Raw genomic sequence first — 13308 nt, 5'->3', positions numbered from 1 at the left:
ACATGCCGGTTGGAGATGACATACATTGTACATATTCTAGAAACATGATTCTTATTGAGAAATCTCTTTTCAGTGAAACCTTGAAAGAATTTCTCTACTGAAAATTAAACCATCTATTCCAAATGCTGATTTATCAATACCACTTGCGTACAATCCTTCATATTACTACCAACTCTCAAAATTAACATTCCATATTTTATTGCTGCATAAATAAAATCAATATCAACAAAAATTTAATAAACTGACACGGTCAAGTCAATGAGTTGTTTATATATTGCACAAACATGTTGGGAATTCGAGAAAGGTCCTCCACAGGGTGCATTTTGGTGTACGTAATAAATTGTCGCCGATGTCGCTGTAGCTCGGCCAGGGTCACAGGGCGTATGAGACGAATCTGATAAGTCAGATAAGGAGAGTTGTATTCATTTTTCTCCATTTTAACTAGCCAAGGGTATTTGGTCCACTTCATTTAATTTTCATAACCCCCTTAAACATTTGGGAGATCTTATGTGGAGCGGCGTGGACCAAACACCCTTGGCTGGCAAAGATGATTGATCTTGTGCATAATTTCACAACAATATTTTTTAAATTCATCTTGTTATTGATCACCTTTAGATTCTAATGTTTTAAAATTAATGCAACATATATTAAAAATTTGAGAAATTTCAACCTTGAGACTTTGTCTGAATGGTTGATGTTAAAAAATTTATTCAATCCACTCTTAATGATAAAAGTGTTTCCAGTACATGTATTTATTTTCTTCCAAGAAGAATAAGACTGATACACTTGGAAATAAAAACACATAGAGAATGTTTCATTTTAAGAAAGGATACTTTTTCTGTAGCACCAGGAACAGTAATCTCATCTCCAGCCACACTGTGCTTCTGGGACTCCATAATTGTCTGGAAAATAAACAGAATATCAGCAGAGCCATAACACAATAATAGCTAAATAAATGAACTAATGGGCTTACATATGCGATGGTCAGACCGAATGGATCGCTGGCATCAGATTGCTCAGTTAAAAGAGCTCCTTTCTAGAGATTCAGAGGGCTGAGTTTAAATCCTGATCTGGCCCATCAATATTAAATTCCCATTACATTTATCTTATCAGTACTACCCTTGCAATGAAAACTGCCCGAAATAATTTTGCTGATTTTGTGTTAAGCTGGGGGTTTTGTCAGAATAGAAAGGTTATTTTATATTAAACAAAGACTTTTAACAGTCAAAATTGTTTCAATGTTGTTACATGCTTACCGAAACAGTTTCCTGTGTTACTCTGTCCAACTCATATAAGAAATTAGTGGAGGAAAGTGGTTGCTGCAAAATATTTAGATTTAGATATACATTTGGAACTATGTTTTATCATTTTTTTAAAATACTTATAGCTGATTTTATTGTAATACATGTATTACATTTTGCGTTGCCATATTGGGAGGTGGTGGTTTCCGGTTGAAGAGAGCGTCTGAGATCTGATCGTAGGGAAGCTCATCCTCAGGGTGTATCACAAACAGCGGGCTGTCCCACCGTTGATTGGAGTTAGGTTCCTCAAACCTCATCATCAGCTCTTCTAGACTGAGAGAAAATGACAAACTTAAATAAATGAATGTATAGAGATTGGTGAACAACTCAATGTATGTCCATCCTATTAAGTAAACTATTTATTGTCCTACATTTTTATCTGCATATCTATCTGCCTCTAGTTCTATATATAGACCTACATTTTGTCTGTGTATCTGTCTGTCTCTGCTTCTATATATAGACCTACGTTTTGTCTGTGTATCTGTCTGTCTCTGCTTCTATATATAGACCTACGTTTTGTCTGTGTATCTGTCTGTCTCTGCTTCTATAAATAGACCTACGTTTTGTCTAAGTATCTGTCTGTCTCTGGTTCTCTTCTACTGTTCCATTCTGCTGCCTTTTCTTTACCTACAGCACAAAATATCTGCAAGAAAAAGATTGTCTATTTTATGATATGTGACATGTAGTCCATATTGTATTGTAACATCAGTTGTACTTTCCACAGAATAACAATGACACACCGGTTCCTAAATGTTTGTTATCTTTAAAGACATTAAAAGGAAAAAATTGGGAAATACACTCTGTACAGTTGGGTAGATTTTGACTAAAACATGAATTTTAAGATTGCTTTGAATGGTTAGTATCCACGAGACTTTCTATTACTTACCACACATTGAGGAGTTTTACAGGCCTTAGTTATGCAGTATAGCTCATAGCGAAATCCTGAAAATAAACAAAAAATATCAAATAAAATAGTGAGAGACAGATTTCATTACTATAAAGTGTGTTGAATTCCTGAATACCGGTGTCATATAATATTTTGATACCGCGAAATATTGAACCAGGGTTCAATATATTATGCGATATTATGAACCCGGGTTCAAAATATCGCTGCGATATATTGAACCCCCCCATAAAATATTGAACCCCGGGTTCAAAATATTATGGCCGCGATATTTTGAAACCCTCTCGAATTTTCATTGCTCTTGGAGAGGGGGTTCAAAATATTATGGCCGCGATATATTGAACCCCCTACCTATTTCCAATTCCCTTTGGAGAGGGGGTTCAAAATATTATGGCTGCGATATATTGAACCCCCTACCTATTTCCAATTCCCATTGGAGAGGGGGTTCAAAATATTATGGCAGCAATATATTGAACCCCCTACTGTTTCCAATTTCCTTTGGAGAGGGGGTTCAAAATATTATGGCTGCGATATTTTGAACCCCCTACCTATTTCCAATTCCCATTGGAGAGGGGGTTCAAAATATTATGGCTGCGATATTTTGAACCCCCCTCAATTTTTCATTGCTATTGGAGAAGGGGTTCAAATATTCCCTTTGGTGAGGGGGTTCAAAATATTATGGCTGCAATATATTGAACCCCCTACCTATTTCCAATTCCTATTGGAGAGGGGGTTCAAAATATTATGGCTGCAATATATTGAACCCCCTACCTATTTCCAATTCCCATTGGAGAGGGGGTTCAAAATATTATTGTTTCCAATTCCCTTTGGAGAGGGGGTTCAAAATATTATGGCCGCGATATTTTGAACCCCCTACCTATTTCCAATTCCCATTGGAGAGGGATTTCAAAATATTATGGCCGCGATATTTTGAACCCCCCTCCATTCTTTATTGCTATTGCAGAGGGGGTTCAAAATATTATGGCCGCGATATTTTGAACCCCCTACCTATTTCCAATTCCCATTGGAGAGGGATTTCAAAATATTATGGCCGCGATATTTTGAACCCCCCTCCATTTTTTTTGCTATTGGAGAGGGTGTTCAAAATATTTTTGTTTCCAATTCCCTTTGGAGAGGGGGTTCAAAATATTATGGCTGCGATATATTGAACCCCCTACCTATTCCCAATTCCCATTGGAGAGGGGGTTCAAAATATTATGGCTGCGATATTTTGAACCCCCCTCCATTCTTTATTGCTATTGGAGAGGGGGTTCAAAATATAATGGCCGCGATATTTTGAACCCCCTACCTATTTCCAATTCCCATTGGAGAGGGATTTCAAAATATTATGGACGCGATATTTTGAACCCCCCTCCATTTTTTTGCTATTGGAGAGGGGGTTCAAAATATTATTGTTTCCAATTCCCTTTGGAGAGGGGGTTCAAAATATTATGGCTGCGATATTTTGAACCCCCTACCTATTTCCAATTCCCATTGGAGAGGGGGTTCAAAATATTATGGCAGCAATATATTGAACCCCCTACTGTTTCCAATTTCCTTTGGAGAGGGGGTTCAAAATATTATGGCTGCGATATTTTGAACCCCCTACCTATTTCCAATTCCCATTGGAGAGGGGGTTCAAAATATTATGGCTGCGATATTTTGAACCCCCTACCTATTTCCAATTCCCTTTGGAGAGGGGGTTCAAAATATTATGGCTGCAATATATTGAACCCCCTACCTATTTCCAATTCCCTTTGGAGAGGGGGTTCAAAATATTATGGCCGCGATATTTGGAATCCCCCTCTATTTTTTATTGCTATTGGAGAGGGGGTTCAAAATATTATTGTTTCCAATTCCCATTGGAGAGGGGGTTCAAAATATTATTGTTTCCAATTCCCATTGGAGAGGGGGTTCAAAATATTATTGTTTCCAATTCCCATTGGAGAGGGGGTTCAAAATATTATTGTTTCCAATTCCCTTTGGAGAGGGGGTTCAAAATATTATGGTTGCGATATTTTGAACCCCCTACCTATTTCCAATTCCCATTGGAAAGGGATTTCAAAATATTATGGCCGCGATATTTTGAACCCCCCTCCATTTTTTTTGCTATTGGAGAGGGGGTTCAAAATATTATTGTTTCCAATTCCCTTTGGAGAGGGGGTTCAAAATATAATGGCTGCGATATTTTGAACCCCCCTCCATTTTTTATTGCTTTTGGAGAGGGGGTTCAAAATATTATGGCTGCAATATTTTGAACCCCCCTTCCTATTTCCAATTCCAATTGGAGAGGGGGTTCAAAATATTATGGCAGCAATATATTGAACCCCCTACTGTGTCCAATTTCCTTTGGAGAGGGGGTTCAAAATATTATGGCCGCGATATTTTGAATCCCCCTCAATTTTTTTTTGCTATTGGAGAAGGGGTTCAAAATATTATGGCTGCGATATATTGAACCCCCCTCAATTTTTCATTGCTATTGGAGAAGGGGTTCAAACATTCCCTTTGGAGAGGGGGTTCAAAATATTATGGCTGCAATATATTGAACCCCCTACTTATTTCTAATTCCCTTTGGAGAGGGGGTTCAAAATATTATGGCAGCGATATTTTGAACCCCATACCTATTTCCAATTCCTATTGGAGAGCAGGGATGGGGTCGATTACTTTCAAAAGTAATCAATTAAATTACAATTACTTTGGGTTTTAAAAGTTATTGATTACAGGCTAATTACATCCATCTTTAAAAGTAATCAATTACTTTAGATTACTTTTCCTCATTGTAATCATGATTACTTGTGATTACTTTAGATTACATTATTTGTTTTTCAGTTTTTCATAGTTTAGATGTTATATTAACAAAAACAGTGCATTTTTTGACAGGACTCTTTATTCTGGTATCAATGTAATTTGTTGCATTATTTACTATTTGAAGTAGTTTTTGCATTCCCCGATATGTATGCAGAACAGTACCTACATTTGGCTTTCACAATACCCGATGACGGTTGATCATCAGAAAACTCAAAATGTTGTACAGCAGACATCTTTCTCTAAACAAAGTCCAACTAAAAGTGACCCTTTAAGGTGGCTCGACACACCAATGCATTATTTGATGGATCGATGAAGAATTCTCTTTGAGAAATGATTATTCAAAAATGACACCTATATCGGCCTCTGATTATTTTATATGAATTTTTTTGTATTTTTTTTATAGAAACCGGAAACATCGTTTTAGCTGTGAAAAAGATATATTAGTGCTAAAAATTTGTTATCAATTAATGCACAATACAATTATCTATAAATACATATCAAAAACGGCCAGATAAACTTTGAAATATTTTTGTAAAAAAAATATTTATGAAAATGAAAAAAAAGGATTGTAGATATTTTTTAAATCTATGGATAAAAACTGCAGATAAACTGTTACTCACATTTAACAATTGCTGTATAATCATATTTCAACAAGAAATTGAAACCAAATAGTGAAATTAAAGTATAAATGGAAAATTTTAAAATCGAACCGATCCCGATTGTAATTAAACTGATCCCGAACGAAATCATATAAAGTTAGAATGAATCAGAATTTTGCAAAAATTCAGGTTGTTAAGCTGTAAAATGGTTTCGTCATTTACTAACTTTATAATTTATATCAATTACTTAGAAAAACACTGCAGTTTATTTGTAAAATTTCAATTTTAAAATAATTCTGATCGGGATCATTTTTTTTTCAATCGGGATCGGTTCAAATTTGATAAATAGCAATTTTTCCAAAATTCCGCATTTTCATTTCAATTTCTTTGTAAAGTATCATTGTTTAGTAAATAGTTTATGTGACTTTATGTTATTTTTAAAATTTTATCCATAGATTAAAAAGATATTAAAGAATTACAATTTTGATTTTCAGAAATATTTTTTTTAATTAAAAAATTAAACACTTGACCAAACGATCTTTGGCATGAATTTATTTATAATTATATTACACATTAATTGACAACAAGTTTTAAGCTCTAATATATAATGTTTGTCTGCAAAACAGTTTTTCCTATTTCACTAAAAAAATACAAAAAAATTCGTATAAAATAACTGAAAGCCAATATTGATCTCTGTTTTGTGGAATCATGTTTCAAAAAAGATTCTCTATCGATCCATGAAATAAAATTTTGGTGTGTCGAGGAACCTTAAATAATTTTCCCAATTAAATAAGCACAGTATGTGAACTGTTTTCTAATGCGCCTAAAAGCAAGGACTGTTGAATAGCAAACTCATTGTATCGTGACTGGACATGAATTTAAACATGCCCAAGGGCAATAAAGGAATACTGGCCAACTTTAAGACTGAACCTTATTTACTAAATATAAGATCCAATGAATAATGATTTCAACCTATTGAACTTTACCATTGTAATCATAAAAGAAATCAAAAATTAATCATGATTACAGGACTTTTTCATACAGTAATCGATTAAATTACGATTTCTTGTAATCAGAAAAATGGATGATTACTCATGATTACTCAGCAACCTGTAATCGATTACAGCTGATTACGATTACTGATTATGATTACTCCATCCCTGTTGGAGAGGGGGTTCATAATATTATGGCTGCGATATATTGAAAACCCTTCTTATCACTGGCTATTGGAGATCTATGGGTTTCAAAATTTAATGGCTGTGAAATTTAATTATAAATAATAATGCCCCCCCTTCTTTTATTGCTTTTGACCCCCCCCCCCCCCCAATCTTTTCTTCAAGCATATACAGAATTCAATTTTTGGGGGGGGGGGGTAGATGGGAGGGGGGTATATTTGTTCTTTTATTGTCAGTCTGTAATAAAACATATTATGAATGAAAATCATATTGTTTTTGGTGATTCTTTTTGTTACCAAGAAAATAGGGTATCCTTGGAGGTTACTCTAAATGGTAGTCCCCAGGTGGGAGAAAAGGGGGCTAACACCTGTGTACTGCATATACACACCGGTGGTAGCTAGGTAAACATTAATTGGCTCCCTTTATAGCTGACATCAGCCTGTATGGTATCCCTGTTATGTAACACAATTTGGGAATTGCAAATGGACTGGCCCAATCTAAAGGTTGCGTACCTTAATAAAGTGAGTTTCTACTGATCAATTCGTGGCCATAATATTGTGAACCCCCAATCCAATGGGAATTGGAAAAAGGAAGGGGGTTCAATATATCGCAGCCATAATATTTTGAACCCCCCCCCTCCAAAGGAAATTGGAAACAGTATGGGGTTCTATATATCGCTGCCATAATATTTTGAACCCCCTCTCCAATAGCTATGAAAAATAGAGGTGGGTTCATAATATCGCGGCCATAATATATTGAACCCCCTCTCCAATAGCAATGAAAAATAGAGGGGGGTTCAAAATATCGCGGCCATAAAATATTGAACCTGGGTTCAATATTTTATGGGGGGGTTCAATAAATCGCAGCGATATTTTGAACCCGGGTTCAATATATCGCGGGGTTCAAAATATTATATGACACCGGTACTCTTTTACAAGAATTTTATTTTTTTGCTCACATTTTATTTTGAACTCTCAGTGGGAGAATTTTTCAGAACAGTAAATTGTTTATTGCAAATGTAACAAAGGTACACAGCAATTTAACCTTAGACAGTTAACTAAAATTCATCATGGATATGCCTTGCATTTTCAACTTTTTTAATTACTTAAATGCTTAACTTAAGCATGTTTAAAAAATGTATTAATCAACTAAGATTACTTACCTTTGATGTAGTTCAATGAATCTAGTATGACAATGTCATCCTTGTTCAGTAATCTAAAGATCAATGAATTTGCTTTGTTTTTAAAAGTCACTTAAAAATATAGAACAAATATCATGATAAAAGAATGTACCGTACATGTATGTACTGGTAAATTTGTTGAGTGTAAAAAATGGATACTGTTAATTCCTAATTAAATGCAAGAAATTAAAATATCCACATAAAATCGCGAGAAGCACATCTCGTGGATTTAAAAATACCACTTCAATTTTTCGAACAGACGTAAACTATTAGAAATATAATGAAGAATCAGTTTTTCGCAATTTTATATTCTCGCTATTTGATGCTACAGTATTACATATGCATTTACATCACAGATATTAGCGCATAAATTAAATCTACTTATATTAAGACTTTTTATAACTTAATACTAAATCTGATGTTTCTTCTCTCCTAATCCCTAGTACACAATAACACTTCTAATGAAAAAGCATGTTTGCTACTAAATTAAAACCCTCTAAAACACTCAATAACAAGAGGCCCAGGGGCCACATTGCTCACCTGAGCAACAATATCCCTAACTCTGATCAAATTAGCTTTACAGTATCAAAATATCTTGACAACTAAGTACAGTAGATCTGGCTCAAATTTTTAAAAAAAAATCTACTGATTTTTATCCACATATTTTTATGATAAATACCAAGCCCCTTTTGTTGTTGTACCTGTAAGAAGGTTTTTTTTTCTATATCCATATAACCCCCCCCCCCCCCCATTGTGGCCCCACTTTTCTCTAGGGAATCATGTTTTGATCAATTTGAAAGTTTAATCTGCACAACCCATGATTTCACACAAGTTACTGCTTTTTGGATTAAAACTTTCCCAGAATATTTCTAAAGATTTTCTCAATATATTCTTATGTAAAAATCCCCCCCCCATTGTTACCCCGCCCTACCCCTGGGGACCATGATTCAAACAGACTTGAATCTACACTATTTGAAGGTGCCTCCACAAAAGTTTGAGCTTTTCTGGCCTCACAGTTTTTAAGAAGAAGATTTTTAAAGATTTTCTATATAAATGCATCCCCCATTGTGGCCCCACCCTACCACCGGGACCATGATTTGAACAAACTTTAATCTACACTATCTGCGGATGCTTCAACTCCAATTTGAGCTTCTCTGGCCAAATAGTTTTTGAGAAGAAGATTTTTAAAGATTTTCTCTATATATTCCTATTTAAAAATCCCCCCCCCCCCCAATTGTGGCCCCATCCTATTCCCCAGGACCAAAATTTGAACAAACTTGAATCAACACTATCTGAGGACGCTTCAACTCCAATTTGAGCTTTTCAGGCCAAACAGTTTTTAAGAAGAAGATTTTTTAAGACTTTCTCTATATATTCCTTTGTTAAAGTTTGACCCCCCCCCCCCCCCCCCCCCATTGTGGCCCCACCCTACCCCCGGGACCAAAATTTGAACAAACTTGAATCAACACTATCTGAGGATGCTTCAACTCCAATTTGAGCTTTTCTGGCCAAATATTTTTTTGAGAAGATTTTTAAAGATTTTCTCTATACTAGTATACTCCTATGTAAAATTTTAATCCCCATTGTAACACCACCCTACCCCTGGGGACCATGATTTGAACAAACTTGAATCTACACTATCTGAAGATGCTTCCACTTCAATTTGAGCTTTTCTGGCCAAATAGTTATTGAGAGGAAGATTTTTAAATATTTTCTCTATATATTCCTAATATGTAAAAATTCATCCCCCATTGTACATGTGGCCCCACCCTATTCCCCACGGACCATAATTTGAACAAACTTGAATCTACACTATCTGAGGATGCTTCAACTTCAATTTGAGCATTTCTGGCCAAATAGTTTTTGAGAAGAAGATTTTTAAAGCTTTTCTTCATATATTCCAATGTAAAGATTTAACCCCCCCCACCATTGTGGCCCCACCCTACCCCTGGGGACCATGATTTGAAGAAAATTGAATCTACACTACCTGAGGATACCTCCACACAAGTTTAAGCTTTTCTGTCCAAATAACTTTTGAGAAGATTTTTAAAGATTTTCTCTATACATTCTTATGTAAAAATCCATCCCCCCAGGCCTAAAAAAAAAAGTTGTGTGTTTAGGGTAACCCGACCTAACCTACAAAAATGCCCCTATCCTACCATTTTTAGATGTCTGTTTTTATCCGATTGTGAATTTTATATTATTTCTTTTAAAAAATCCGTTTGTAAATATGACACAAACAAACATTCTTAGGGTTCATGCAGAAAAAAATATGATAAAATAAAAAAAAATTCCTACCTACCTAATTTTTTCATCAGTGTTACCCTAAACACACAATTTTTTTTTATAGGCCCCATTGTCGCCCCACCCTACCCCCGGGGACCATGATTTGAACAAACTTGAATCTACACTACCTGAGGATGCTTCAACTTCAATTTGAGCTTTTCTGGCCAAATAGTTTTTAGAGAAGATTTTTAAAGATTTTCTCTATACATTCTTATGTAAAAATCCATCCCCCCATTGTGGCCCCACCCTACCCCCGGGGACCATGATTTGAACAAACTTGAATCTACACTACCTGAGGATGCTTCAGTACAAGTTACAGCTTTTCTGGCCTTACAGTTTTTGAGAAGAAGATTTTTGAAAAATACCAACAAATTTTTAATATATCATAATAATCTCCCCTTGAAAGAGCGTGTGGCCCTTCATTTGAACAAACATGAATCCCCTTCACCTAGTGATGCTTTGTGCCAAGTTTGGTTGAAATCTGCCCAGTGGTTCTTGAGAAGAGGATGAAAATGTGAAAAGTTTACATCAAAGCCAACGACAATGCCGACAGACAACAGGCAAATTTTGATCAGAAAAGCTCACTTGAGCTTTCAGCTCAGGTGAGCTAAAAAGGGATTAAATGGAAAACCAAATTGCATTTAGGTTTATATAATAAGTTTATATATAATTGAGTTCATTTTTAATAAGGGATATACCATAATTTATCCATTACTGATCATTAGAATGCAACTAAAATTACTGATGAAAATTAAGAAATAACAATACTAGTAACTTTTAACTCAAATTAATAGTAAACAATGATCATGCAAATAAAGCATTCCTCTATGAAAAGTTCAAATTAAAAATGCTATACAATGAATATATCAAATTATTTCAATTGACATTAAAGAGAGTATCACTTTAATTGTACCCTAGAAATATCACTTTTTATTATGAAGTGTAGAGAGGTTTTTCAAAAGAATATTACCTCTGAACTTCAGACTTCAGCTTTCCCCTGATTTCTTTCTCCTCAATTGAATCTGTAATTAAATACTGGTATATGTAGATAAAAACAGGATCAGTGAATTTCTTATGAACACCATCATTTTAAAATGTACATAATATCTGATCTAAAGCCACATGTTACAATGAAATTTTTTTTTAACATTCTACATATGAATCAAACAGAGTCAACTCAACTGGTCAGACACAAGTTTGCATCTTCCAAAGTCAATGGTTTCTGATCTGCATCTCTTCTAAAAAAACTTCGAGGAGAGTTGAGGATCAGAAACCATTGACTAAAGAAGATGTGCAACAGCTAGCAAATTGTATGAAATAAGCAGACATGGCCAATTATTCAATTCTTCTATTTATATATGAGTTATATATTTTGAAGTCACAGTTCACGTCAAAATTATTCGTAAATAAACCTGTGTGTTGACCAAATGAACTCTATGAAATATAAAAACTGGGTATAAAGAATGTGCATACTGTAAATCTTCAATGATCATGTTAATTATCATTCAAATTGACATCGAGAAAATTCGGACAGCACCAATTACCTGCATATACTTTGTTCTTATCAAATTTCAGTGTGTGATCGCTAATAACATGGACTAATCTTTCGGTTTTTTCACTTAAATAATTCCTGATATCCTCCGTTCGTTTACTTTTTCCACTTGATGGATATCCACAAACCAAAACAAACGGCATGACTTGCACGTGGTGAAAACTCTAAAGGTGTTCCGATGGCTTACAAATAACTCGTACAAGTCATAGGCGTCGGAACAGGGCAAACTTAAACACATCAAGGAGGGGCCAGCCCCCCCCCCCCCCCCCCCACCCACCATTTTTTTCTCGCAGCAAACGTAATTGTTCCTAAATTTACCTTAAAACTTTAAAAAGAATGAAATATAAATAGTGATATAACTGATTTTGCCTCCCCCCCCCCCACCCCCCCCAACGGATTAGGAATTTCATAATTTGGGAATTTTTTTTTGCTTGTCAAGATTTATGATGATTAGTCTAGCCCCCTTTCAATTTGCTTCCGACGCCACTGCAAGTAAAGGTGGTTTAGGTCGGGACACCTCCATGGTGTGATGATGTACATAACATTAGCCTTCTCCATAGAATACGCTATATACATGTATCTACGTCAGAATTAGGAGGGGGTAGAACGCTCCAATATAAGAAATTTCTTTTAATATATATATATAATACATTCCACTCAAATGCATTCTACTCGGGTAACTTCGGGTGACTTAAGTCGGTTCTGTGCATGCAGACCGTGGCGATTGCTATGACACAGAGGCGGATCCAGCAATTTGGAAAAGGGGGGTTCCAATTGATGATAATCAATACGTGCAAAATTCATTATTTGTCAATAAACAAGGCCTTTTGAACGTTTTCCGTGCGTAAATTTAATTCACAGTTATCTCGTCAATATCTACATGTATTTTATACCTATTTTAATATAAGAGTGCACTGCATTTATTTAGCGTTTTAGATTAGGTAAGGAAGATTTGCATAATTTCTAGCCTTAGAAAAAAATTCTCCAGCAATGAGAACGTGTGTCTATGCTTAATAGAAAGAAATACTAAAAACAAAAAAATAATTCAGACTTATTACGACAAGCTATTATAAATATGAATTTTTTGGTAATTTTTTTTTTTGTCTTTGATGTTTTAATTCTGAACTATTTATCGATTTTGATTTCTATCGATTGCCTTCTTAAATAAAGGTCTAAATGATAGGATATGACAACAAATGGGGATACTTTATCTGTTGAATAGATTGTACATGCATGTGTAATACAATGGCACAAGCAATAGTCGTCCCAGGGAACTTGATGTGACCTCTGTAATGGGTGCGCAACATCACCCGGCACTAGTACAGATGAGATCATATTCAAGAAAGTTTTGAAAAGTTGTGCATTTACATAATGGTTTACATATAAACCCCTTACACGGTATTTTTGTAACGTAATTTCCGATTCTTGGAAACAAAAAAAAAAGGCTTCGTTTTTGCTTCATGTATTCAGGTATGAAGGTAGCTAGCATTCCAGAAAAATAAC

General features: G+C 35.0%; 1 protein-coding gene across 1 annotated transcript; it reads right to left on the bottom strand.

Moving 5' to 3' along the window:
* Positions 1-181: 181 nt before the first annotated feature.
* LOC128161581 (protein KTI12 homolog) lies at positions 182-11981 on the bottom strand. Its single transcript, XM_052824896.1, has 9 exons — positions 11798-11981; positions 11224-11275; positions 7950-8002; positions 2188-2243; positions 1862-1944; positions 1415-1574; positions 1257-1319; positions 834-902; positions 182-394 (listed from the first exon to the last, which is right to left on the bottom strand). The coding sequence occupies exons 1-9, from the start codon at positions 11946-11948 to the stop codon at positions 251-253; spliced, it is 831 nt and encodes a 276-aa protein (XP_052680856.1). The 5' UTR covers positions 11949-11981; the 3' UTR covers positions 182-250.
* Positions 11982-13308: the final 1327 nt, after the last annotated feature.

Source organism: Crassostrea angulata, chromosome 8, assembly GCF_025612915.1.
Source record: "Crassostrea angulata isolate pt1a10 chromosome 8, ASM2561291v2, whole genome shotgun sequence".
Classification (NCBI taxonomy): domain Eukaryota; kingdom Metazoa; phylum Mollusca; class Bivalvia; order Ostreida; family Ostreidae; genus Magallana; species Magallana angulata.
Note: the sequence above shows the minus strand (reverse complement) of the source record. Positions and strands in the feature narration are given on the sequence as shown.